We start from the raw sequence: 27,396 nt of genomic DNA, 5'->3' as shown, positions 1-27,396 counted from the left end.
GCTCCAGTGGATTGCAAGCTTCATATTTGTGTTACCACAACAAGCTTGCACAGGCAGGTCCGAGCCCAGGGTCGTACATTCTGGGTATTGCAATGCAAGTTAAAGCAGTCTGGTCTCAGGAGAGCATATCCTGCTTACAACTTCTCCTTTTCCTTCGTAACAATGCCAACAGCAAGAAATTAGCCCAACTTTTATGAGCAATTAGTCCAACGATAGTAAACATTTTGAAGAGCTTAGAGAGGATTAGCACACCAACCAGGCTGGTCTCTTGCTGCAAAAGTGTCTCCAGAATGCAAGCGTGGATTTTTGCTCTTTTTCATTTTATTTGCTCTCTACTTTTGAAAAGAACCATAACTAATGATTAATGCAAAGTAATCCCTTCCATAGAAATGTGCACAATTCAAACACAATGTTTCTTTGCTCCTTTAATGCAATGAATTCATCTCCTCTCCTTGAATATAGCGAGCTGCTTTAGATAAGTATTTCCCAGGTCTTAACAGGTTTTATCTGAGCAAGGCCAGGTGGGAGGTAAAGGAAAGAAGGTAGCTAGTGCCTGAGAAGTGAAACAGGCAGGGACCTCGCGCTGTGTCTCTCTGGAGGTGATGGAAGGAGACTGGCAGCTCTGGAGGGAGAGTTGCTCCTTCAATCATCTCCAGATGATTTTCAAAGAGGAGCTCAGAAGCTGGCAAGCCCCTGAGCGTGACAGCAACACTTACCGATGATCATGTTGGCAAAGGAGGCCGTGAGGGAGAACTGTCTCTCCAGGAACTTCCCCATGAACGTTGCCAAACCAGCGACCATGGCTGAGAGGTTGACTTGAGCCAGCACCACCAGCAGGAAGACGGGGTGGCGGAGGTTCCTCAGCAGGACCATAGGAAAGTCTGAAAGGAAAAGGAGAAATCTGCTGTATCCAGGAGAGGTGAATGGCAAAGTATTACTCATGGTAAGGCATTGAATTTCCCTGATTATTATTATTATTATTATTATTATTATTATTATTATGCAGAATTAACTACTTGGGAGGAGTGAGCTCTTCCAAAGATTTCATTCATAAAGGTCAGAATGTGTTCTTTCTTTCAGGGTTTACAATTTCAGGCTTGTGTGACAAAGTGGACGTGAAGAAGTCAGGAGAAAGCATCAGGACATTACAGAAACTGAATGCCTGAGCACTGCAAAACAAAAAATGTGGAAATCATCTGCTTGAAAATGTTGACAAAATAAATCCTGTCCTGCACGGCATTTTGAGGTAAACAAATGAGCCATTTCTAAGGGAAAACTCTTCCCATCAGAGCATTTTTGGCTGCTTCTAGTAATCCAGTAGCAGCCATAGAAAAAGCACAGCTTTGGCTGAAGGCAGAGATGTGGATGAGCAGACACAGTGGTGTTGTTTGTTACCCATGGGACAGGGACCAGGAAATCCAGTCAGCCCCCAAAAAAGAGTTTTCTGCAAATAAAGTAGCTTCCTTCTCAGCTAACAGCAGCCGTCTAACAAGACGTGTCTTGTGGGAAAGTCCTGGAGGCGTCAGCAAGCTCTGAGTGAAGCATCTTGACCCAAGAAAACTGATAGCTGGCCTCGACACCTGGGCGATGTGCTCGAGCAACCCTGAGCATCTGCTAATGCAGAGGACAAATCTGTAGCAACACCTCCTGCCGGGCTCTTATTTTAGAGCTGCCAGGGACCTGGGATGCCTTAGGAGGAAACCAAGTGGCTCTGGGGTAGCTTTTCAGCCTCAGATGAAGCTCTGTGCTCATCTCCTGCCTCCAAAGGATGGGCTGTCCTGGGCTGGCTGAAATCTGTCCCCCACTGCCCAAGGGCAAGTCCTGAGGGCTGCAGCATCGAGTGGTTGCACACATGGTCCAAGTAAACACGGCCTCAGCTCCTTTCCCTGAAACTTTCTGGCATGGCTTCTTGTAAAAAAAAAAAAAAAAAAAAAAAAAAAGTATGAAAAGGAGCTGGGAGGTCATTAGGAGTTAATTTATTTCTTTGCTGTGGTTGCAGTTTTAATGTCCTTTCAGTTTCAGTGGCAAAGATGCATGTTTTTGATTACAGGCAAGACAAACACCAGCAGATTCCCCTGTGGCTGAACCCTCACTGCTTAAGCAAAGACCTCTTTGCTCAAAGGCATCCATCCCGCGGGATGAAGGCTGCTGAGCTCTGACACCCGCCAGCTGCAGCTCTCCAGCCTGGAGAGATTTCTCCCTCGTGCAGAGCCTGAGCCCCCTTTTTGCTCGTGCCTCTGCTCCCCCTCATTCTGTGCCTCCTCCGTGCTCTTCGTCCGGCTTTGCGGCACGCAAGCAAAGGGCACACATAAAGGCAACTTCCAGACAAACAGCGGCTGAGCTTCCCAGATGAGGGCTCTGGAAGCCAATATGCTGGAGCAGAGATAAGGAATTAACGGGGAGGATTAATGTGAGGGCCTGCCGTAAATTAATGGTGTTAATTCTCCGCAGCTCACAAACAATCGGGATGATCTTTCTATCTGCTCCAGCAGAGGCTGCGGCAGGGAGAACCAACTGGGGCTCGCCTGGGAACTGCCCCAAGCTGTGTGTTTGTTTTAGCTCTTTTAGTCCCCAAAAAGTCACACGTAGAGCAGAGACCCATTGGTGGCTGCAAGGAGTGACCCGCAGGCAAAGGCAAAGCTCGTGTTTGCAGGGGCATCGTGTCCCCAGCTTGACTCTCTGTGCTCAGGGTTAGGCAAACAGCTCGAGGCATTGGGGAGCAACAAACCGAGGGCTCTAGGGAGGGTCCAAGAGCCAAGGACCCTGAAACACCGAGATGCTGGAGAGCTGGGGGCTCTGCTGTCAACCAGGGAGGGAAGGATTGAGACAATATCCCGGTGCTGCACTGATGTGGACCTCAACAAAGGGAGGCGATTTTGCTCTGAAGTATCAATGAAGTCTCTGGTTTTGAAGCATATTTCTGCCTAGTTTGCATACTGGAAAATCTTAGTTGAAAAATTAACTTACTTGGAAAATCTGTTGCAAATATGAGACCACTTTCTTGCTGAAAGACCTCCAAGAGCTAATTCAGCTTTCTTTGCAGAAGAATCATCTACAAAAGGATTTATTTTTACCTAAAGTTCTCCAGTCTTTACCCTGTGGTCACCAGGGCAGAGCTGTAAGGCTGGGACAGCTGGCAGGTCTCCCACAGCACGTTGGGAGGCAGCAAGGTTGCTGCCCTTTGCCATCCCCCTCTCCTTACAAATTTGGTCTGCCTTATAGCTCCAGGAAGGAAGCTGGCCAGATACTAAAAACAAGTGGAAAAAAAAGTTCTAAAAACTTTAAAATAATGAACAAAAAATCCTTGAAACCTTCTTTAGGCATCCTAGAGAAACAAACAAGTCACAAGCCCCGGGTTTTAATTGCTTTGAAGATCACCTTTAATGGATTAATTCCCAGTGTGTGCAACAGAAGCTGAACATCCTCCCAGGTGTTTTCAACAGAAGCCTGAAAATTAGCAATGGAAATGACTTCTAGCTAGCTAAATCCCACTTCCCTGATTGCTGTGAGCAGGGCTGCAGAAGGAGCACGTTGTGAGTACGAGGAGCAGGGTGCAACCCAATGTCACCCGGCGCATCTGTGCAGGAGCCAAGCCTGTTCCCCACGGTGCTCTGACTTTCCTAGTTTTGAATCACTCCAGCAAGCGGAGCCTGCTCACTTCTTGGGTAATCGACCTCATTGTTAGGAAAGGTCCCCAGTGCTTTGCCTGAGTGTTTATCCTGTACACAGCTCCATCCTGTTATTGCTGGTTGTGGAGGGGAAAGCTCTTCCTGTCCTTGAAGCACAGTTCCCAGGGCTTTGCAGAGTGCTCCTGCTGCTCATCACACCTTGTCCCAGAAAGATTTAAAGCCCAGTGGCTTGCAGAGAAACGGAGAACACGAAGCACCCCCTGGGATGGGCTCAAACCCATCCTCGCTTTGTTCCCAATAATATAAGTGGCAAAAAATCCTTCAAGCCTTATTTTGCTCTGTTATCTCCATGTGCACTGAAGCAACAGAACAAATGACAAAATGCATTTCCTTCTCCACAACCATGCTCCATTTTGCATCATTTAAGCCGAACTAAGTGACTCAACGGCATTTCTGAACATCTTTCTCCTCCAGGCCAGCTTAGTTACTCAGTGCTCGCCTCTGCCAAGCCTGAAGAAAGTGATGAAGTCTAAAAGGCATTCCTCATCCTTTCACTGCTCCAGGAGGAGCTTCAAGTGCTCTGCTGAATCACAGCCTGAACAGGCAGTGGCTGCCTCACCTGGAGCTTCCTCAGCCTTGGGCCAGGTTTGCAGAGGGAGCTGCATTTTCAGCATTTTACAACCTGCTTGTGGCATTCAGAAAACAAGCAGGGGGAGGACTCTGTACGAGGGATACGGGAGGAACAGGACTGAATATTGAGGGGAAGACACGAGATGCAGATCGGAGGGCACTGCTCCTGAAAGGGCCTGCAAATCTGCTGAGCTCCATCAGTTATCTCAGCCTGCAAAGGGAGTGTCAGGGCCAGGGGCTCGTGAAGAAATCCTGGGTCAAAAAGCTCCTTTCTGCAGTCCACTCTGGTGGGCACAAAGTCTGAGCCCTGCCGTGACAAATGCTAGCAGCCCTCAAGAGCCCTGGGACAAACATTCTCTCCTTTATGCCTCTATCCATGTCTCGGCGAGTCCCAGCCCTGAGATTTGTAATTGCTGCTATTAGAAAACCCCAGGGATTTCAGCAAGGTTGCTCTCCTGGCCGAAATTGCAGCCACATCATCATTTTCCGGACTGGGATTTAGGGGATAAATTCTCAGAAATAATGAATTTATTAACACAGCCCGGATGCAAACCCTGAGCACAGGTATTTCCTTCTCTGCACCCAGGCACGGAGAGCTCGTTTTTATTCATTTTTTTTTTTCAGTGGCAGAGAGCAGAGTGTTGGTGTGAAAATCCCATCTGAGCACCATAAATCTGTTCCCACGCAAGAGCTTCCAGCACCGGTGTGCTCGGCGTGCAGCTCGGCACGCTGGTTTGCTAAATGATGGTGCAAGCTCGGCGGGGGAGCAGCCCCCCTGGCTCGATCCTCTAACTCAGCATCAGGCTGCGATGAGCAAAGGGTTCAAAGAGCAGGATAGAAACCTGCCCACGCTCGTCTGGCTGTGCATGCCTTCCACTGAGCTTACTAAAACAGAGAGTTCCTAATAAATGAAAGGGAATATGGAAGAAGTCGACGTGGGTTGGCTTTGTAGGGCTCCTTGCCTTAAGTAATTGCCAGAGATCCAAGTATTTCTTTCAAACAAATGTGACCCCTTAGCCGTAGCTTACAGAGACCAAAGCCCAGCTGATTCCTTTCAGCTCTAAGAGGCTCCCTCAGCCCCCTGATTTCCAGACAAGCTCCTTGCACTGGATTAACACCACTCTGCACAAAGATGCAGCTGATTTTAGTTGCTCTGACCCTGGCTCCAGGCAGCACTGGCCATCCTCAGCAGGACAGGCAGGGCAGCCAGGCTGTCGTATTGTCACCAGCCATGAAGGATGGGACCTGGGGAGAGTTTTTTGGGACTAAGAGCTACCTGGGGTGGGATTGTGATTGCCTGGAAGATGAGAAATAGTATCTCATTGTACCCAAGCTGCAAACCCTGCTCTAGTTGTGCATCTGGAACAGGATCATCACTGTCCCAAGCTAACCCAAGGAGCTGGGGGTGCCCCAGCCCTGGCAGTGCCCAAGACCAGGCTGAATGGGGCTGGGGGTAGCCTGGGCTGGGGGTAGGATGTCCTGACCATGGCAGGGGGTTGAGGGGGCTTTAGGGTCCCTTCTAACATGAATAACTCTGTGATTCTATCAGAGATTCTGTCTCTCTCCCTTCCCATGGCTCTTTGCTTGGGCCCCACTTTCCCGCCTGGCTTTGGGTTCTGGTGAGGTTTTGCTCCCATTTCCCACTGCCCACATGAGGCACTGCTCCCAGGTGGGGAGATGGTGCTGAGCTCCCCTGGAAGGATGCTGTGATCAGCACAAGGTGGTCCCGAGGGCTTATATAGGAAGAGGCTGGCATTGCAACCTGACCATTGCCAGGATGGATGGGTGTGCGAGCAGAGAAATCGGAATAATTTCGGTTGGAAAAGGCCTTTGAGATTATCAAAACCACCAAACAACCTGACCTACCGAGTCCTACCACTAAACCACGTCCCTCAGTGCCACATCCAGACATCTCTTAGATACCTGCAGGGATGGGGACTCCACCACATCCCCGGGCAGCTCATCCCGGTGCCTGACCTTACTTACTGAGGGTGCACTCAGTTCCCTCACCCAGATCGTTACCAAAATGTTAACCAAAATCCCAGCGAAGCAGGAGGATGCACAGACTTACGTTTGATGAACTTGGATAGAGAGAGGTTTTGCACTTGTTCAGACTTTGACCTGAGCTGGCTGAGCAGATCCTCGCTCTTCTTGCTGCCACTCTCCTTCCCACTCGTCACCTGGGGACAGAAGAGAGTTTGTCACTGCCAGCCTTCCCACTGAACTCGCCTCTTCCGCAGCTGCATTGCTGAAAGAAGGGAAAACCCCCCTCCTGAATCATGGCCTGGCTCTCTGCTGAAGGGAGAGGGACGGACAGCAGCCCACACTTCTTGCAGACAGAGCTTAAAATGTCCTGGGCTCTGCCAGCAGCATCTGTGGCTGCTGGGAGAAGCCAGGCAGACGCCCTCCCTCCCGTCCTGCCATCAGGATGAGAGCATCCACACAGACGTCTGAGTTACAGGGGTAAAAGGCAACTTTCTCCCCTTTCCACGCAGCACTGAATCACATTTCAGAAATACCCACGGACACAGAAACTCCAGGAGAGATGCACCTGGACCGCGGGAGAAGGTCCACCTAAAGCAGGTGAAGGACACTGCGGTTTTGGATGGAGGATGAGCATTTCCCCTGAGTCTCGGTGCTTACCGAGCTGTGCAAATGCCTTTGCCCCTGGTATCAGCAAGGAGAGCAGCCTGCAATTACAAGGAAAAAAGGTGCAGGGTCTGGGATGGAGACGCTGACACAGAGGCACCAGAGCAAAGACTTTTGGAAGGGGAGCTTCCAACCTTCCAGCACCAGCAAGTGGGAGGCCAGGAGGGGAGGTTTTTTGGATGCATGATCCCCTGTTCTGCAGGCTTTTAGGGGACTCAATGTTTGGAGGATGCTAACTAGATGACAAGTGATACTACACAACTATAATTGCATACAGTGCTCAAGGGTAGTGTAGTTTTCATGAAAAAAAAAAAAAAAAAGAAAACCCACAGTGCAATTTTAGCCAGAAGCCCTGAGCCAGCAGAGCCCTGTCTGACATCCCACATCAGCGCAGCCACGACTCTGCTGCAGCTCCTGACACAAACTTAACGTGAGTCAGATGAATGAGTTAATTCAACAGAAACTAGATGTTCTTCATTCCCCCAAAGAACTGGACAGCTCATCAGCTAAAATGAGCTTTAGTTCTCCGAAAACAAGAATGATTATTAAGCACTGGAGAGGTCAAAATGTCCCGTGCTGTGAATACCACAATCTGTTCTCAAGAGCCTCTGCAAGGCAGTGGTGGGATTTTTATAGCTCCTTTCCTGGTTGTCATTGGTGGAGCTTCGAGATTCATATATTTTTATTTTTTTTTCAAGGCAAAGACAAAATCCAGCTTCCTTTTGGTTTTCCACGAGGGTGTCTCATAGGACCAGAAACGCAGGTGCTAAAACTGCAGAGCTTTCCAAAAACGCATTCAAGCTCTTACTGACCGTGGCTTCCTCAGATGCCAGCTGCTGGCATTTCGGAGGGGTGACAGCCTGCTGGGCAGTGCCGGCACATGCAGGACAAAACCCAAATCCCCAGGACAAAATTCCCCAGCTCAGGGTCCCTCGGCACGAGGAGGACATCTCCGTGCACATCTGCTGCCTTAGCACCGAGCAGCAGCTGCTCTCCGCAACGCAAAGCAAAGCCCTCGAGGAGAAGGCAAACTCCTCTCCCCACAAAGGCTTGGCCCCGTTTCTGCTGCCTGAGTGGATCGGGAAATGCATTCCTGCAGGGTGAAGCAGGCACGTCTGGATGCTGGGAAAGCAAGCGGAGGAGGGAACGGGGTAAATCCTGCCCGCTCGCTGGGCACCGGCACGCTGCGCTCCTGCAGCTGGGGATTTTGGCATTGCTCTGTGCTGGTGGTTGGGCACACCGGAGTCAGCAGGTGAAATAGCACCACTGGGTAGGTTGTGTGTGGCTTCCCGGCCGTCTGCGGCAGCGTCTTGTCAAAAGAAAACAAACGAGTGTGGGAAGCGCCTTGCAAAACGCCCCCGCGCTTGGATTTTTCAGCATTGTTCCTCGGAGGGTTCAGTGAAGAGGCCCGCACTGCATTCCTGGTTTTTGCAAGCCTTTTTTATCTAAGGCTCTCTGGATACATTTAGGGAAGTGGAGGAGGCACACTGGGTTCGGGGAGGCTTAGTTAGGACCCCAAGGAAGAACCAGACAAAGCTGATGTTTGTGCACGGGGCAAAGCAGCACCCACAGGGGCAGGGAGAGGATCCTGCCCCCCCTGGGGTGCTCCCAGGGCCAGAGAGGCCTGGAGCTGGTGGCGAGAGCCCAGCAGGGCCCCGAGGTGCCAGGCTGTGGGGCTGTGATCACGTCTGGATCACTTTTGACATTGGAGGCACCTCTGGGAATCATCTGGTTGACCCGTGCTCAAGCAGAGCCACCCAGAGCAGATCCCTTCCTGCAGCTCCTCAAGCACCGGGAGCTTTGCATTAGGAAGAGCATCCCCAGCCTGACCTTGAGTGGGGGGGAAATCCTCCACTTCCAAGCACAGACTTGAATAAATCAGCTACAATGGAGCAGGGCTGGGAGCCAGGGGAGGAGCAGGACCTGCTTTGCAGGAAAGGCGGATGAAGGTGGCTCTGCTGCGAGCCGGGCTCCTGGATATGGCACCTGCGACAAGGGCAGCCTGGTTTAATTCATGTACACCACAGGCAGAAGGGATGAAAGGTCTGCTCTGTGACAGAGAAATATTCTTTGCTTAATTTGGGGATTCTGCAGAGTTCCCCTCCGGCTGTGCAGAGCCTCGTGCTCCAGGCTCAGAGAAAAACAAGGTCAGCGAACCCATTTTTGTATTAAACAAACAAAATGTAAAACCTCGTAGACGGAAAAAGAACTGGTTTCCCTCCCGACAAGGTCGTGCTCCCTACAAACGCTCCTTTATGCCTCTCCCAGCACGTGTGGGTCCTGCCAGGGCCCCCGTTTCCTAGCGTGTTAAAATAGCCAGCCCACAGCCTCGCTCGTGCAAAACTGGCTGTTTTTAGCTGCCATTTATTTGTGCCTGTCTTTAAAGCTCCCTGGGGAAAATCCGACCATTGAGCCCGACCTGTTCCAGGAAGGCAGGCACCTGCATGCCAGTGCTACTTGGCCTCCGGATGCTCCCCAGATTGTCTTTCCAAGCTGCTTTTTGCTGGTGCTTTTGGGGGCTTCCCTATTAAAGGGAAGCCTCAGAGCAGCACAGTCCCGTGGCTCCGGGGACAAAGTTTTCTGACAAACCCTTTGATTTCCCCACCCCAGCTTCTTTCACCGTTCTCCAACAGGCAGCAACACAAAGAGGAGCAAACTTCTAAGAGTTCCCTGTGGGATATTTTCCTTTTGGCTTTCCGTGTGCCCTGGGAGCACGCCAGGTCGCTGCTGGGTCAATGTGGGAGGGTCCGAATAAACGAGGACAATTTGTCCCAAGACAGAAGCTGGAGAAGTTATTTTCACTTCCCCTCCCTGGAGCTGTTGCACAATGTCCCCGCTGCACAGAAGGGACAATGAGTGACTGCCACCCCACCACACGGGACCTGGGAAGTTCACACAGAGCCCGAGGCCACCGCCAGGCAGAGCTGTTGGCTGTCTGCACCCTGCAGGTACCCTCGGTGGGCTGGGGAGCTCCCAGACAGCAGGACACGAGGCTGTCAGCTCCTTGAAGGTTTGAACTCACTGGTACGATCCCCTGGCATGGCTCAGAGCAGCACCAGTGCCCATGGGGCATCTTCAGGGCAGTGTTCTACCTGTGGGAACATCTCATCACAGACTTTCTGCTTCAGGACTCGAGGGCCAGACATTCCCAAACCTCGCCAAGCAATGCCATCCCAAGCTCTTGCAGGTATATGGTAGCCAGGACACATTTTCAGGGTTTCTCCATGCACTCCCTGCTTTTGCCACCACGCAGCAGGTGCTTTTGGGGATGAAACAAGTTGATGCAGTCTGCGGGCTGCTGTCCTGGATTTGCCAGCTCTGTGCCCCGTGGTGTGAGGTGCTAGATGGATGGGTTTATCCACGGGAGATGGAGGTGACTTCCTAACCTTCTGCTCCACGACATAGGTCTCCAGATTGCGGCTGCAGGTCCATCTTGGTGCTCTCTTCTGTCCCCAAGCATTTCTTCAAACTATCTGGGGGTAATTAAATCAAAACCTGGAGAGATGAACAACATCTCATCTGCTCTAGAGACAGAGTCGAAATCCCAGCAGATGCACTTTGGGGGTCACCACAAAGCCCATTGTGTTGCTGCATGCCCTGAGCACTCCTACATTTCACATCCCTTCACCCCCATCCTACATGCCCCCCAAAATGTTCCATTCTGCAAAGGATTTCATCCATTGGCCATTTCCATCCTGTCTTACAGATGGACCTGCTGGCAGCAGGACAGTGGCTCCATCCATCTCTAGCAGGAGAACACAAGCGGTGGGTCCTGAGCAGAAACCAGGGAGCACAGTGCAGCTGGCTGTGGAGCTGAGCAGCTCATAAATGCACTGGATTTGCTGAGCTAGATGGAGTTTGCACAGATGTGCAGTGAGTGGTCTTTAGCTGTACCGTGAGGTTCCCTTTGGTGGCTTTCCTGTGACATGGTGACGTGGTTCTTTCCATGTTTGTGCTTCCTTTCAGCCTTGTTTTTGCACTTCTCCAAGCCAAAGCACCACACGTGGAGCCTTGAGATGAAGAAGGACTCAACACGAAAGAGGCACCATCCCATTCATCTCTTCTGGTTTGCATCCCCATGTCCCCAGCTGGAATTGGCTACCTTGGGTTAGGGTGGGTGGATCTCAGCAGCCTGTTCTCCCCCTTCAACAGCACCAGTGATTAAATAAATAAAGGGAACCCAGTAAGTCTAGTCTCTACGTGCAGCACCATAGGGGAAAACAAGAGTTAAACTGGAAAACGTGAACACTAGGAGACTAAACATGACATTGCTAAATAGAAAAAGAGAACAGAGCATCCCAGAGGGATGGACTGGGCTGCTGTGAAGTGCCAGTGGCTTCCTTAGTGGTTCGGTGCAGAATCCCCAGCTATTTTCAGCAATCCCCTTAGCACAGTAAGAAGACTTCATCTTCAGAGAAGGAAGGTGGGAATTGTGCATGCAGGAGGGGCTGGTATACCAAGCAGGAAAACCTAGGCAACTAGAGGGCTGCAATAACAGAAACCAAACCTAACTCTGTGCAAAGAGCATAGCCATGTACTTAGGGCTGAAAAAGAGGAATTTCAGCTCCACGTCTGGAAATGAGAACAACAAATTGCTCAGGTCCATCTCCACAGACACCTATGGTGCAGCCATGGCACACACAAGGATGCAAATTTCTGGAACTGTGTTCTGGGAGGTCTGGGGGTGAGCACTGATGTAATGGACCATTATCTGAAGGGGGCTGAGCGACAGTAAACCAGAATTGCCAGGGCATGGACACAACAGGGACGTGTCGACCTGCTTCCCATAAAACCACCTGAGCTGTCTCACAAAGCTTCTGTTTGCATTTAATGTGTGCTGGCACTGCAGGGGAGGCTTTGTCGGGGGGGTGAGGCAGTGCCAGCCACCCCCTGCTCACCGTGCCTGGGAGATGGTTGGCTTAGCTTGATGGCTTTGGAGTCACAAAACAAAACCCGAACAGGCAGATAATGGAGTGTGCAAGACAGGTCTTGCACGCCAGAGGTTCTGAACGAGGGCAATGCCTCTGCTTTTGTTTAAGGTGCTCCAGATGGCACTTTTCCCTCATCAAACCCAGGTATAGATGATAGAGCACAGAGCAAACTGGCTACACAGGGAAATATTCAAAGGCTGTAGTTCCCCACGGTCCAGGACAAAACCCTGAGAAATGGTTCAGGCTCATGGAAACAGCATTAAACTGGAATTATTAGGGAAAAACTGGTTTTGACTGGAAGCAGATTGTCCAATAAAAGCCTGTTCCCCTCATCCTCCACCCGAGATCCTGACAATTTTATAGCTTTGTTGTGATTGTCCTCAAGTCGTGTTATTCAGGATATTTTGGTGCTAGAAACTTGCTGACGGGTTTCAAAGCAGAGAAACAAAAATGTTTGGAGTCAGGAGTGATTGATTTGTGAGGAAAGGTCAAAAAAGGGGTCTGGAGTGATCGATTTATGAGAAAAGATCAAGAGAGGGGTATGGAGTGGTTGATTTATGAGAGAAAAGATCAAAAGACTGAACTCTGTTCACATTAAGTGCAAAACGTGTTCATGTGAAGCGCAAAAGTCATTGCAGGAACTTCAAAGGAAGAAGCTGTAAGGTAAAGGCAAAGCTGAAATGTGGCTGTAGAATAAATAATACAGATCTTGGCTGATGGGAAGAGCCAAATAAATCTCCAAAGAGACTGTTATCCTGTTTGCTGGATGATGCCCACTGAGGAGGACAGAGACCTTGGTTTGGAGAGACCACCAAGAGCTGAGCTGAGATACAACGAGTGAGCCAGGAGGGAGAAAAGAAAATGAAGGTGGGATGGGAATCAGAGAAGAGAATTAGCACTTCCAGCAGTGTGAAGGACAGAGCCATGGGACAGCCTTTGCTACGGTGATCTTGCTTGGTGGGCTCTGCCATGGGGAAAGGCACCAACAAATTGTTCTCAGGCAGCTTCATCATCTACAGCAACGTGCTACGGTTGGGGTAGATGAAGGCAAACTTGGGGACAATGGTTTATTAGCATCAAGCTTTGCCTGGAGTTACACATTTCCTTTCTGTGCTGCATTTCTTCCCAGCTCTGCCCATCCTTCCTGCAGGGTTTTGCGGTACATCCCCAGCTGATGCTCTTTTGTAGGGGAAGTTTTTCTCTAATGAGCTCAATGGTGGGTGCACTAATTGGGTGGCTTCAGAAACGTTGCTGCCTCCAGCTCACTGGAGAGGAAAGGTGGCTGCCCTTTGCGACCGAAAAGTGTTCGTGTTTTACCTTTAGCTGAACACTGATTTACTGCAGGGGCAAGCAAGTGAAAACAATATTAACTGTTTTTTTTTTTTTTTTTTTTTTTTAAATTTCCTGCAATAACTACAGAAAAAACTCTTGTGCAAATGCAGATTTCCTACAGAGCTCTGAATGCTTCCACAGCAGATAGAGGTTTTACCCGCAACAGCTTCTGGGAAAGTCTCTAAAAAGGCATTTTTTTAAAGCAGAACCCTCTGCTGCTGCTGGCAATGCTGAGACCCCAATGGGATGGGTACGAGCCCAGCTGCTGGGTTCACCAGGCCCTGGCATCTCCCACCCTGCAAGGGGGAGGCAGAACTTTGCCATCACTTGGAGTATTTCCTTATGTATCTTTTTAAACTCTAAGCAGTTTTCAAAGGCTTTCTGGGGGAAATGTTAAAATGAGGAGAAATTCAAGTAAAACCTGGGCTGCAAAGAGATAAATGGATGCTCAGCCACATGGGAGCATCCCTTAGAGTTAGCAGCCAGTAGAGTGAGGGGATGTTGTTTTTGTTGTTGTTTTTGCTTGTTTGTTGTTTGTTTGTTTGTTTTTTATATCATTATCCAGCCAAACTGGAAAACTCTGAAAAACTGATCGCATTGATCAGAGTGCAGCACTCATAAAAGTACAGTTGGTTTAGTATGAAGCACGTTATTTTCCCTCAAGAGCCATCCACGAGATTAATGTTCTCATCAGCCCTAATAAAGAACCTTTCTGCCGATAAGGAGCGCACCCCCATCGCACACCGAGCAGGTTCTGCTAATACAGATCATCCGTAATGATTTTAAAGTGAACCAAGCTTCACAAGGACAAATCAGGCCCATTGCATTCAGTGTCACCCTCATCCTGTGAAGGATGATTTTCCACCCTGCTACCTCGCCGGGCTGCAGCTGTTAGGGGAACCTGACAGCGTGTAAAACCCAGGGGTGGATCACCGTATTCCCCTGAAGTGCAAACGGCACAACAGGTTGCATTGTACAAAGCAGGTGAACCTTAAACCTTTATAAGAATCGCTCATCACTGCAGAAATTTCAGAGAAATGAGGAATTATCGTGCACCAGGCGGTGCACGTACTTGTTTAGACAAGAAAGCTTGACAGTGTTCCAAAATAAAATATATGTGAAAGGCAATTAGGCAGGCTGGAGCATGGCCAAGGCATCGAGAGGAACACAATTTCACCAACTAAGCGCATCCAAGGAACTCCAGCAACCAACAGCATTCAAAGCCTTCCCACAAAGGGACGGCTGCTTCTCTAGAACAACAATTTGTTTTGAATTATTCTCCACAACACGCCATTTGCCAGAAAGCCAGGACCTGCGGCCAGCAAAGCGCTTGGGAAGCTCACGAGCCATTTCACGTGCTGGCACCAGCCCTAACACACTCAGCAGGGCTCCAAAGGGATCGAGACCCTGGTAGAAAACGCAGAGGTGATGGGCAAAGCTGGATGGTGGAGCCCCATGGACAAGTGAGCGTTGAAAAGGGTTGTGGTTTGTTTTGTTTTGTTTTGTTTTGTGTTTTTGCAATGGGAACAAAACAAGCTGCCCACCAGCCTCAGTATTTCAAACACCCCCAGGCACAACCCACTTCTAGGGAAAGGCCGGTGATGCACTATTCATATTTCCTATGAAATGGGGTGATCCTCAGGCACATGTGATCCTCCTGAAGGGAAGCAAGGGCCAGCAGTGCAACAGCTGCCACCAGCTCCCAAATGAGACAAAACAGAAGGAGCAGGACCATTGCTTCCCCAGAGAAGTGGGAAGTCCCAACTCCATGTGGGCCAGGAGAAGGCAGGACGTCCATCTGCATTGGGCTTGCCTGGTGCTGAATATTCCTACACTTCTGTGTTATTTTGGTGTGCCACCATGCAATTACCACATCCCAGAGATGAGACCAAAGCACAGCTCGCAGCAGGCTTTAAGGAACGGCGTGTTTGAGCGCAATGCCACCAGGGCAACCCGCAGCACCTCTCCTACCTCTTTTGGCATTTCCCGTGGGAAGAAGAAGTAGGGCACCGCAGACACGGCCACCAGACTGGCTGCCACCAGGAAGCCAAGCCACCAGGCACCGACCCACCGCGGGTCCTTGTTCGTGAGCTGCACCTCATCTGCAACACAGATAGAACAACATTTAGTCAAAGGTGACCAGAAAGACCCCAAAGGGATGGTGCTGGGTGGCCCCAGGCACCCGAGACATGAGTATGCTGCATAGTCGTGGCTCCCAGCTTGAGGACTATCAGTTTTGGGGCATGCTGCTATATCTCAGTTCATTTTTCAGTGTCACCAGGGTGTCTAAAACCTCACTCAGCCCTTCAGATGGGAGTGACTGGGATAAGGATGTCCTAGAGCTTCCCACTTCTTCACCCTTCAGAGGCTGATCTAGGTGATTCTAGAGGATCTAGATAAAGTCCATCCTGGCTTTTTGCTCTCAGCTCAACAGCAGAAGGAATCCAACTCCCTGCTGCTGCACGTGGCCTGAGGAGAGCTCATCCATCATCTCTGCAGAGATGGAGCATGCAGCTGTGGTGGTGAGCTTGCAGCGAAGACCATGGCACAGGCCCAGGCACCTTTGTAAGGGTGGCAAGGGATAAGTGAAAGATCATGCCTTATAGTAAGTTTGTTTTCCCTAGCACGGATTTCCTTAGTGCATCTGGGGTTCATGGCCAGGAGTCTTCACCTGTCAGGACTCCAGAGACATCTCTGAGGTTCACCAGCCAGTGAGGAGAATGTATTGCTGCAGTAATAAGCTTGGAGGTTGTCTGATAGGAGGAGGCATTGTAAACCATGTTCTTACTTTGTAAACATCATAAAAATATAAAATCATAAAAATATACAGTGACAAAGTCCAGGCAAAAATAGTCTCTGGTGAAATCCGTGAGCAGGAGTGAGCCTGGGGCTCCAAGAAGGAGCCAAAGCTTCACCTACAGCACCAGCACCCACTGCTCATCCACCCCCTGCGCTGGTGCTCTGGTCACCACCCAAAGGAGCCTGTCAGTTGTCCTTTTCCTCACGTGAGGATATGCTGTATAGTGTGAGTTTGCTCTGATAATAGCTGGGGAAGATCCACTTGTGCTCCAGACCAGCATCCAAGAGCAGCCAAAAAGGAGATGACTACAAAATGTCTGTCTCAGGGAGAGACAGAGGTTGTAAAGGAAATCCCTTTCATGCTCCTCTCCTGCACTACCTGGCTTTTCTCTACTACTTGTTTTCACTTTCCTCCCATCCTACCTTTCCCTCTGCTTTTTCCCATCTGAGTCCTGGTACCCATTCTCCACTCCTTGTCTCTTATTTCTCCCCTTCATCTTTCTCTTTCATGTTTCTCTCTGGGTTTTGCTTGTTCTCCACATCCCCCCTCCTCCCCAGTGCTGGCTAGAGGCAAGATGCTCCCAATTTTCTTTCTGGCATATGGCATAAAAATTGTAGAAGAGTGAAAATGAGGTCTGTTCTAGTATCACAATGTAGATGAGCATCCCCCTAACCACACCTGGCAGCAGCCCAGGGCTGAGAGATCCTTTTGGGTTCCTTCCAGCTCGGGATATTCTATGATTTAAGACCTCCAGGTCTGAAGGAGAAAGAGATGATTGAATATGGGATTCCAGCAACACAAGTTGAATGGGAATGACACACAAATCTGGGACATCCACCCCAGATTTGAAGAGACCAGTTCCAGAGCATCCCTGGGTGCTGGAAGTGACTTCCCAGGTGAGACAACAATCAAAGGGAGCCAGAGTATGCCTCGTGGGTTGCACACTCAGCCCTTGGGGGTCGGGATGCCCAGAGAGGGGCTGGACTGCTGCTGGTTCAGTCACTGGGACGCAGCAGGGAGGGTGACGGGTGGCTCTCCAGGGGTGCCTTCACTCACCTTCGGTGATTTTGTCGATGTCGACGTAAAAACGCAGCATGGCAGAGCCCAGCATGAAGGCCACCCCCGGCCCGATGACAGTCACAGAGAACAAGATGCCTGCGGAGATGAGAGCAGAGAGGAGCTCAGCCACACACGAAGAGACCATTGGGGACACAAAGTGGCTCAGGGCAGGGCCATGGTCCACAACACTTTCCTCCAGTGCAGGCTGTTTCCCAGACAGCTTTCTGATCTGCCTCCTATGGAGATCTATCCTATTTATGGGGATAACAACCCTGTGCTTCCCGGGCTCCCTTTGCAGGAAAGGTTTTGCAAAACTCAAATCTTTCCTGCTACTTTCCTCCAGCGCCTTAGAAAAGCTGAAATACACCCAGAAACAAGATGTGCCCCTTGACATAAGAAATCTGGGAAACACAAAGTTGCTCAAGGAACTCATCATGCTGTCTGAATCACTTTCTTCAGCATCACAGTTTACTGACTCTCCATTACAGGGTAATGGAGATAAAAGTTATCAGCAAACTCTCCTCTGTGAATTACTGATGAAGACATCAAACACGTTGAGGATTCCACTCCTATCTGACAGATGATCTGTTTAAATATGCTAAACAGGTCTCTAGCGCATGCTGGAGCAAAATTTGATGTGGTACTTCCACTTTCTTGATGGTAATGACATGCTTTTGAGCCACCCTTGCTGGCCCATCCAGTTCAAAAGGCTGTCACAGATGGCAGCTGGAAAAGTGCTCAAAGGACCTGCAAGGGCCATCTCATCTATCCCACCTCTCTGTGACATCCCTTGCAGGCTGCCCAAGCTGTTCTCCAGCACCCCGTATGCTGATGGATGCTTGTCCACCTCCCAGATGATTGATCCTCCTGCTTTAGCTTCCTACCGTTTACCCTATACCTAAACAAAGTTTTAATTTCTGTATCTTAAGCCCACAGCTGCCTCCTGTGAACACAGGGAGATTATTTCATTTCTCCTTGTTGAAGCCTTTTTTTGTGTCTCTCTCTGGCTTTTACTCACAGGCCAAAAATCCCAGTAATCCCAAACTCTCCCCTAAATCATATTTCCCAGCACTGGTGTCTGTAGCCTGTCCAAGCTTGAAGCAGATCCACTAATTTGGAGAAACATTCCCGGTGCTGGGAAGAGCAGAAGGGCTAGAACAAGATCTCATTAGTGCAAACGAACGCTGTCCTGCCTTGCTATAGAGAGATAATTCTGGTTTCCCCTCTTTCCCCATTGTCCCCTGCCTTACCCAAATAGAGGGGAGAGTTCTGCTCGCTGGCGAAGTCATCGATGTAGGAGATCCCAAAGGGCTGGATGGGGACGCCGCCGATGCCCAGCAGTGCCTGGGCGATGAACATGACAAGGAGCACCTCGTGGTTCTCCCTGGCAGTGTGGGGGGCACAGACGGTGTCACTGAGGTTCCCCTGGGACTCCGGCCCCTCGGGCTGGCACAGGTCGGTGGTGTTGCTGAACATGCCTGCGGGAACAAGGGGAGAGGGTCTGAGGGGCTCAGTCAGGAGAGAGCAAGTTTTCTGGAGACAGCAGAAAGCATGTGGATGTGCACGCAACAGATGTCGGGTGGGAAACATTGGTGAAAGGAAATCCCAAACCAAATAGATGCTTATGGATAGGGTCACAATGAAATGGCACCAACGCAAAGGTTACTCTGCAGATGTTCGCAGCGAGACAGATGTGCGTGCCACGGCAAGCTACCTCCACGGAAAAAGCAGAGCTGAGATCGCTTCCAGTTTCTCACAATAAAGTGAGGAAAACTACAGGTTTTGTAACTCACTGCTCAGGAAATGAGAACGCATTTTACCCAGAAATGTATTACAAAACTGCCTGAGTGATAGCGCTGATTACAGATCATGTAGCATCCCGATCTCCCTTACATACCAGAGGGGAAATGTTTATAGCAGGATTTCCATGGTTATACCCCAAATCACTTGTAACTCTGAGCGCTTGACACAGGGCCACCAGCACCAGCCACTCCTAAAATACATGGCTAATTGTTTCCAAACTGTCGTTAGCATCTGACCCCATTTGTATCTGAGAATTATTCACCTATTAAATCTTCCTTTGTTGGCCGTAGCTGAGCAAAGCAGCTGCGCTTTCTCTGATGAGCCAGAGAAAAGCCATTTGTTGGAGGCTTCTAAAAGATTTGCTGGAGGTTTGTGGCAGGATCTGGGGAGTAATAAGAGGTGTTTTCTCCCTTCTTTCTTTCCTTCTTATCTCTTCACCTTTCAGGAAGAACATCCCGGATCCACCCTGCTCCTGTTCTCCATGAGCAATATCCACCTGTGTGTCTCCCACAAGGGGCTGATTTTTGGATGGGGTCTAAAACTTCAAAGCTCAAGGAGATCTCAGGTGCACAGGGCAGCCAGGGGAGATGCCCCAAAGCAGGAGGGGTGCCCCTCCGCTGCCCCACTGGGTCAAATGGGGCTCCTTGCACACCTCTTCTGATTCCTTCCTGCAAAAGGCTTCGGGTGATAACGTTCACCACACCTTACTGAGGTCATGGGAATGAAAATAAGGAAGAAGCTGACGAAAGTGAGGTTGGCTTGGCACGGGTTGTGGGAAATGAAAGCCCTGATGGCTCGGGAAAACCATCCTGCTACCTGGAGCTTGCCAGCAGCACGGAGGCACAGAAGACAAGGGGGACCAGAGGTTCCTTTATCTGCCCAAAAAGCATAAATTCAGTTCCTAGAGTACCTACTGGCAACGGACTGGTCGTACTCGTAGGGCCCTGTGATGAAGTGAGGGAGCGACATGAGGAAGCCGGCCAAGGAGACCAGGATGGCGCCACAGCCGATGAAGCGAGGCCTGTGCACCCGGCTCCCGAAGTAGCTGATGAAGACGATCAGCAGCGTGTTCCCAACCTGCAGCAGGACACAAAACCAGAAAGGCTCAGAATATTTCTGGTTTGAGGGACACAGACCTCAGAAATGCTAGGCAAGGGAATGACAGGAGCACAGGGAGAGAATCTTCTGGGTGGATGGGGAAACAAGCAGGTTTTCACCTCGTTGAAGGATGCGAGGAGCCCTGAGGTCTGGCTGGAGAGGCCATATCGTCTCTCGATGGTGGAGATGGAGCTCTTCAGGTAGCCAGAGACCAGGAGCTGGGAGAGCTGCAGGAGCCCATGGCAGAAAACAAAGAACTGCCAAGACAAAAAGAGAGCATCCAGCATGGTTACAGCAAGCTGCAACACCGCCACAGATACATTTCCATTCAAGAAGGCCAACAGCATCCTGGTTGTGTCAGGAGCAGTGGGGCCAGCAGGGCCAGGGAGGTGCTCGTCCCCCTGGGCTCTGCTCTGCTGAGGCCGCCCCTCGAGTGCTGGGTTCAGCTTTGGGCCCCTCACTGCCAGAAGGACATCGAGGCCCTGGAGCCTCTGCTCACAGGGAACCAGGGCCAGGAGCAGAGGGAACGGCCTCGAGTTGTGCCAGGGGAGGCTCAGGTTGGCAATGAGGAGACATTTCTGCTCAGCAAGAGCGGTCAGGCCTTGGGACGGGTTGCCCAGGGAGGTGGGGGAGTCCCCGTCCCTGGGGGTGTTCAAGGAGAGGTTGGACGTGGTGCTTGGGGACAGGGCTTGGGGGTGACATTGGTGGTAGGGGGTGGTTGGAGCAGGTGATCCTGGAGGGCTTTTCCAACCCTAATGACACTATGATTCTGGGATTCTATGATCCCTTACACAAAAGCATGGTTATGGGATACAAACTTTAAATACTAGCCACGCTCCTGCTACTGGTGGTCATCTGAAATTAGGTCACACCATTAAGTAGCTTTCTGCCAAAAGTGACAACGTGCTTGGTGCTTGTAAGGAGAGTGTAGTTCCTTCAGCAGAAAACGGTTGGATAAACAAATCATTTTACTTTGCTGCTAGTTTGTGTTGGCTTCGATCTGACATCCAGCAGCAGCAGTGGAAGGTTGCACAACCTCCCTGCTCCCGTCCAACCCGACCTCCGAAGCCGCCCTGCGCTGGCAGATCTGCTGGGACAGGAACCAGCCCTTCCAAACACAGCAACAAACAGCATCTCCAGAGAAAGTCAGGAGAAGGTCAGGGAGGAAAATTCAGATTTCTGTTTCCTTTTCTTTTCTCTTTTTTTTTTTTTTTCTTTTTTCATTAGCTGTTGCAAAGATCTGGAAGCAAGGATGTTATCTTGTACTGGAAAATGTGAGAGTTCTTCACTTCCAGAAGGAAAATTTATCAAAGACTGTCAGCTCCCAGAAAAATAAATAAATAAATAAATAAATAAATAAAATAAATAATAATTTAAAAAAAAAAACAAAAACACTGACCTCATCTCCTCCATTGTTAGGGACATATTTGTGCATGCCCAAGTTAACGTGTGGCTCGAGCCACGCAGCCTGAGGGCAGCACCCATCGTCCTGCTCCTCGTGCAGAAGCATTTCTCAAGCACCGAATGAGCTGGCCCAGGAGGAACGGAGACCCCTTGCCCTTCATCCACATCTCTGCAAAGTTCTCAGCAAGGGAAGGGAGATGACAAGCGTTCTTTCCCTGCTGCCACATGGCTCACCACAGGCATCCTTCACTGTCGCAATGCCCCAAGGAGACGGATTGCTCATCCCTCTGCAGGACAGCCTGAGTGTCCCTGATCCTTCCAGACCTGCTGTCCTGGCCTTGGACACTGCTCAATGCCACAGGGTACTGCTTTTGGCAGATGTTTTCCCAGCTGTGCATTGCTCTGGCTCTGACGGCTTTGCAGCCAGCTCCCACCAGGCAGGAGTTTCACCGGAGGACCTGCTCAGCCTGGCCTGGGCTTCTGCTGTGTCTCGATCTGATCCAGGGCTGAAGCGGGGCCTCTGCCAATTTGGATTGCTCCATGAACCATGGCTGACATTTGCAGTACAAAAAGGGAAAAGGAAGATTGTCAGGCCCTGTTGGCTTCCTGGGAACCAGAGCCCCAGGGTATGGGTACCACCACCTTCAGCGATGTGTTATCATCCTGCAAGCCAGCCGGGTGCAAACCACGACCGTGCTGGGGCTCAAAAGATGTCACCCAGCCAAAGGAAAACTTTCCCAGAGACAGCTTCGCTAAAACTCCTACAAGCCTTGCTGTCTGTGTCCAGGCACTGTTTTCTGCATTCGTGAGATCAGCTGAGAATGTTGAGGCCAAATTCTTTGTTTCCAGCACACAGCCCAGCGGGTGTCCGAATCCAGGATCTTCACAGCACGGCTGACATCAGCTCCCTGCTCAGCAGCCCCTCAGCACTACCCCACATCTTCAATCCAGGAGGGCAAAGTGGCTGGGAACCCGGTATTTTATCATCTCCTATCTGAAGATGAGCAAAGTAAAGCACAGAAAATCAAATAAAAATTAAAGTGGCCTGCACAGGACTCGCAGTGGCTTGGTGACAGCACTGGGCACAGACTCCAGTGCTTCAGGCCCTGGGGACATTTGCTGTTAGCCAGCAGATCACAGCACAGCTGGTGATCTGCCAGGAGGAGAAGGAACGAGCTCGTGGACATCAGATCTGCTGGAGGGACACGTCCCTGCTATTCAGCTGCACGCAGAGCGCTGCGTTTCGTCCTGCAGCAACAGCCGCTTGTTTACACTTCTCTATCCGATGAAGACATCTGGCTCTCTAAACTGTATGGTCTGGAAAGATGCTCTTCACGCCTGGAAGGAGAGACTGCAGCGTGACCCTTGCAAGGGAGAGATCTCCCCGAGCACTACCAGCTGCAGAGCATCAGCTCAGCCCTGCCTCAGAGCCTGAGCATCAATGCCTGCAGCAGCTCCAGTTTCCAGGGGCCATCTGCACAGGCACGCTGACATGCATTTCTCCTGTCACAGGAGATCTCAGCAGGGATAACCCTGCAGACAAAGCCTGCTTGCAACTAAATCCTCCCCTGCCAGCAGAGCCTGAGTCTTCATACTGCCAGCAGAAGCAGCAAGAAGCTGCAGAGAGCAGTGCTCTTAAGGAGGAAGGCAACGGCATTAAATTAAATTCTTTCTGTTTATGAGCTCCCAGCAAACAAACACCTTGCCCTAGCCCATCCCTTCACACCTCTGAGAAAACAGCCCCTGATTCCTGAGCTCATTACCAGCCTAACACAGGCTGGAATGAGGGGTGTGATGCCGAGCCCTTCTGTCTCCTCCAATCCAGCTCACGGCTGCAAGCCTGAGTTTGGTCCCGTCCCAAAGGCGAAGTCTGTACTTGCAAATAAAACAGGCTGGGGGCCATTCTCTGCTGCCAACATCACTGCAAGCAGAAAAACCTGCATCCATCCTTCCAAACTCCCCAAGCCTACAGAGAAGGTGGTTTCATCCAAAATCCAGAGGACGTGAGCCAAGGAGGTGCCCTGATACTGCCCGGGGTCTCGGGATGCAAAATATCCTCTTGGAGGAGCCAACCTGGGGGGCAGGGGCAGCCTGCCCAGCTGTGCCCCTGGCCAGGGGTTTGGTCAGCCAGTGGTTTCAGAGCTCTTGGAGTTTGACACCAGCATGGTGTTTGCATTTCTATCTGCCCTTTGGTCCTGGAGCATGCAGATTGCCATAAACAGTAGTTGTGATATAATCAAGGTTCTTATTTGGAGATATTGGGACTTCTTATTGACACAGAAAAATATATATTCATGGGAGCATGTGAGAGCGAAGGCAGTGTTCAGAAAGGGAAAACACTAATTTTCAGGTATCCTGCTATTTCTGCAGCCCACAGACCAAACCCTATGTGTGTCCCCATGGTCTGCTCAGGCTTGGGGATGTCCTCCAAGAGGGACAGAGAGCCAGATTTGGAGTGCGCAGAGCTCCTTCACTGCAATCCACAGTGCATTTTTCTAGGCTTCTCCTTCTGTTTTCTGCAGGAGAAATGCAGTACTGCAGGTCCTGGCTCCGTGCAAGTGTATGAACATCCTGAGGGGACTGCAGCAGCTTAAGGGACCCAGTGGGAGCTGCTGGAGGGACCAAAGCAAGTCCCAGGCCCCTCAGAGGGAGCAGGAGCCATGGAAGAGCTACAAAAGTGACCCCCCCCGGTATGAGCCAGCACGATGAAGCCAAGGGAAGGAAATCCCTGTGGGCTTCCCAGCAGAGCTTCCTGAGATGGAGGAATCGATAGCAGAAGGGCTCCTTTGGTCTTTAATTAAACATTTCAACCTCTTTTCTTCAACGCCTGCCTATTTTACTGTGATTGGTAACAAGGACATGAGAGGTGCTCACGTCTAACATTTCTGCACTGTTCCCGTGTGCTGAAGTAAAGAGGTTTACAGAAACCTGGATACCCGATTGCAACGGCTCTAGGTGCTGCCCAAAACATTCAGAAAGTCAAAATCAAGGTGGAAATGGTTGAGAAGGCAAAATCAAGCAGGAATGTGAGGAATGTGAGGACCTTGGTCCGCAATTTCTCCAACTTTTGCAGCAATTTTAAGTCAAATTGTTCTGGGGAAAAAAAAAAAATAAATAAATAAAGCTCCAGAAAAACTTAGCTTTTTGCATAATCAGCAAGAATTTCTGTGCTTCCCATTTCTCCACCATGGGGATTTACTTTTCTTCAGCAGCAAAGTGGGAGGCCGTGCAAATAAAGCTCTGCAAAGCCAAGTCTCCTTCTTTCTCCTCAGGGAGCCATTGTGGGCACCCACCCTGTCTGTGGGGCACTTTTAGGCTGGGGAACATTTTAGTGAATGATAAACAGAGCTGGTAATTGCCAGTGTCTGGCTCCCAGTTTGCTTCCTCGGAGCTGTGGTGATGCTGGTGGGCTGTGCACCCCCTCCTCTGGGACCTCTCATGGTTTTTTGGTGCAAAAACCCATCAGAGCTGGACAAGTGAGGACACTGATGACACCCTACAGCTTTCTCGGCTTTGCTCCTCACCATCCTTCTGTGCCATTTAGTTATTTTTCTCAAGGACTTTGCATTTGGGACCAGTGGGGTAATCTGACCTGGGTCAGACGGGCAGCAGGACTTGTGTCCCTGAGAGGCACACTCAAGGTCTTCCCCAGATGTCCCAGGGAAGTCCCTGCCATGCTGCTTCCATTTGGTTGGGAGCCTTTTGCTGGTATTTTAAGCATAGTTTTTGTGCCTTAGAATCCTGTGGCTGCGCTTGCAGAGAGGAGGAAATGGGACTGGGAGGAATCAGCTCATTCCAGTTTAATCACAACCAGTGGCATGTAAGTGGGTGCAGGGCTCCACCACTGCGCAGAATGACTTGTAACATGGGGCAGGAACAGCTCTGCTTTGCTTTTAAACTAAGGCACAGAGCAGAAAGCATCAAGGGCTGAAGCCAGGGTCAGCTGCATGACTGAAGGACAGGCACTCCCTTCAACGGGATGTGCATGCTGTCCCTCGAGAAGGTGTGTTGGATCAGCAGCTGTGTCTGCAAATGAGCCTGGAGCCACCTCTGGGATGTGAAGGTCCCTGGGCACATCCTCAAGGTGCAGGATGGCCACAAGCAAGGTGTGGTGAGGGAAAAAAAAATGTGGCTGTGGGACTGTGTGGTCCCTGAGGAGCTGCTCACCTTCCCTGGGGTTTCTCAGCACCACCACGGGCACGATGCCTGGGGACACACACACCTCCTGGGCAGGGTGAGACCACCGAGCAGGGACCACATCAGCAGCCCCAGCCTCCAAACGTCCAAGTAGCCTTTCAGTTGTCCGAGTAGCCTTTCAAATATATCCAAGCAGCCTTTCCAAGAAGCCTTTCAGAGGATCTCAATGTGCTTCTCCACATTTTGTGCTGCCCTGCAGGGAAGCAGCTTTTCAGCTGAGTGGCTCTTCCCCGGCTCGAGCATTTGGCATTAGGTGCAAAATGATGCTCGGAGCCAAGGCAAGATGCTGGACTTCGATGGAAGCAGCAGCAGACCTGACATTATCTGTTCTGACGGACTGCAGGAATTAGTGTCAGATAGCTTTAAAGGCTCATAGCTCATCAGCCCAGGGAGCATTCCCCGGGAGGACAGTTTGAGTTAATGCCTCTCAGTTGCATTTTGACACATGGCAATTAGTTTTCATGCCCCAGGATCTATATACATCTAGAAAAGGCATTCCTCAGCCACTTCAAATGCATAAACCACATTGTGCAATTGTTTTGTGTTTCTGCAAGAACCATTCAAGCCCTGGTCTTGAAGTTATCTGTTCTAAGGAAGTCATCTATTCATTTAGAAACCGGACAGGGTGACTTAACTTCTTGAAAGCCAAAAAAAAAACTAAACAAAACAAAAAAACAGAGAGAGGTCTGAGGAAAACATCCTGTGCTAAGTACAATTGTGTACTTGGTGACATGCGTGGTCAGGTCAGCTCTGCCAGAGGGGTTAGAAGAAGTCCTTCAGCAGTTCAGTGCAGGGCATAAAAGAGGCTTTGCTCCCCGTGGCTGTGGGATGCAGCCAGGGCAGTGCCTGGATGTGGCTTTGTCGAGGTTGGTCCAGTGATTGCATCTGTGTTCATCCCTGCAGCCTCCTGCGGTGCTGCTCAGACCTGAGGGGGTCCATCAGGGTTTCCCTGCTGATCTTTCCAAGCAGAAAACCATCTTTACGGTGTCCACGAGGAGCAGAAGTGGTCTCCTCCACCCATTTCCACCCAAATCCCTCACTTTCTGCCCTTCTCTGGGTGGGCTCCAGGCACCCTCCAGGAATATTTTAGCAAACATTGCCAATTTGAGAGCTGGCCAGGTTTAACTTGCAATGATCCCTGCCCAGAGCCTCCTGTCTGTCTGCCTTCACAGACATCTCACTCAGCAAAATAGATGTGGACGCTGCTCATAGACCCGTGCTGACGTTGCACCTCGGTGCCTTTAATCTTTGCCATTTCCAACCACTTTAAAATATCTTCGCAGGGAAAAAAAATCAATGGGACTTTATTTTTAAAGATGTTCTTGCTGGCATGTAAGAAATAAAACTGCAAGGACTCAAAAGAGGCTGGGAGAGAAACCTCAGGACTGCGTGGCACTGAGCAAGCAGCGCTCCCCTCTTCTGTGCCTCCAGCCCATGCATTTCTGGTAACCCACTGCCTCGGGGACTCTGAGCTCATTTTGCCTCTTCCACAAGGGAGGAGCAGGGTTAAATTCACCCACATTTATGAAAAGAAAAAAAAAAAAAAAAAAAAAGAAAGAAACCCACAAAGCTAAACAAATCTTCCCCACAAAAACGACAGAGAGATCTTAAGCCTTCAGCACTGGCTGCTGCCTTTTGCTCTACAGCCCGATGAGACTCTAATGGTAATTGACGTCCAGCTACACTGTGTGTAGCCTTAAATTGGCAGTAACACCATCGCTATAAGTAAGGTGCAATTACTCAGCCAGAATAAGGTGCAATTATTCAGCCAGAGGAGCGTGAAGCAGGTGCTGAGTCCAGAGAGAGTTACACTAGGCATCTGATCAGGGTGCACACCATGGTTCTGCAAAAAGGTCCTCAGCAT

General features: G+C 50.3%; 1 protein-coding gene across 1 annotated transcript in view; it reads right to left on the bottom strand.

Annotated features, from left to right (window-relative positions):
• The window catches only part of SLCO2B1 (solute carrier organic anion transporter family member 2B1), a 50,407-nt gene that overhangs the window by 9,267 nt on the left and 13,744 nt on the right, over positions 1-27,396 (bottom strand). The window contains exons 3-9 of the mRNA XM_084494247.1: positions 20,051-20,188; positions 19,748-19,910; positions 18,281-18,508; positions 17,028-17,126; positions 15,143-15,273; positions 6,331-6,439; positions 717-881 (exon numbers count right to left, since the gene is read on the bottom strand). Of these exons, the coding sequence (XP_084350373.1) occupies positions 717-881; positions 6,331-6,439; positions 15,143-15,273; positions 17,028-17,126; positions 18,281-18,508; positions 19,748-19,910; positions 20,051-20,188 (1,033 nt within the window). The remainder of the gene's footprint in view (positions 1-716; positions 882-6,330; positions 6,440-15,142; positions 15,274-17,027; positions 17,127-18,280; positions 18,509-19,747; positions 19,911-20,050; positions 20,189-27,396) is intronic.

Source organism: Aythya ferina, assembly GCF_964211825.1.
Source record: "Aythya ferina genome assembly, chromosome: 1".
NCBI classification, from domain to species: Eukaryota; Metazoa; Chordata; class Aves; order Anseriformes; family Anatidae; genus Aythya; species Aythya ferina.
The sequence above is the reverse complement of the archived record's forward strand: the minus strand, read 5'-3'. Positions and strand labels throughout refer to the sequence as shown.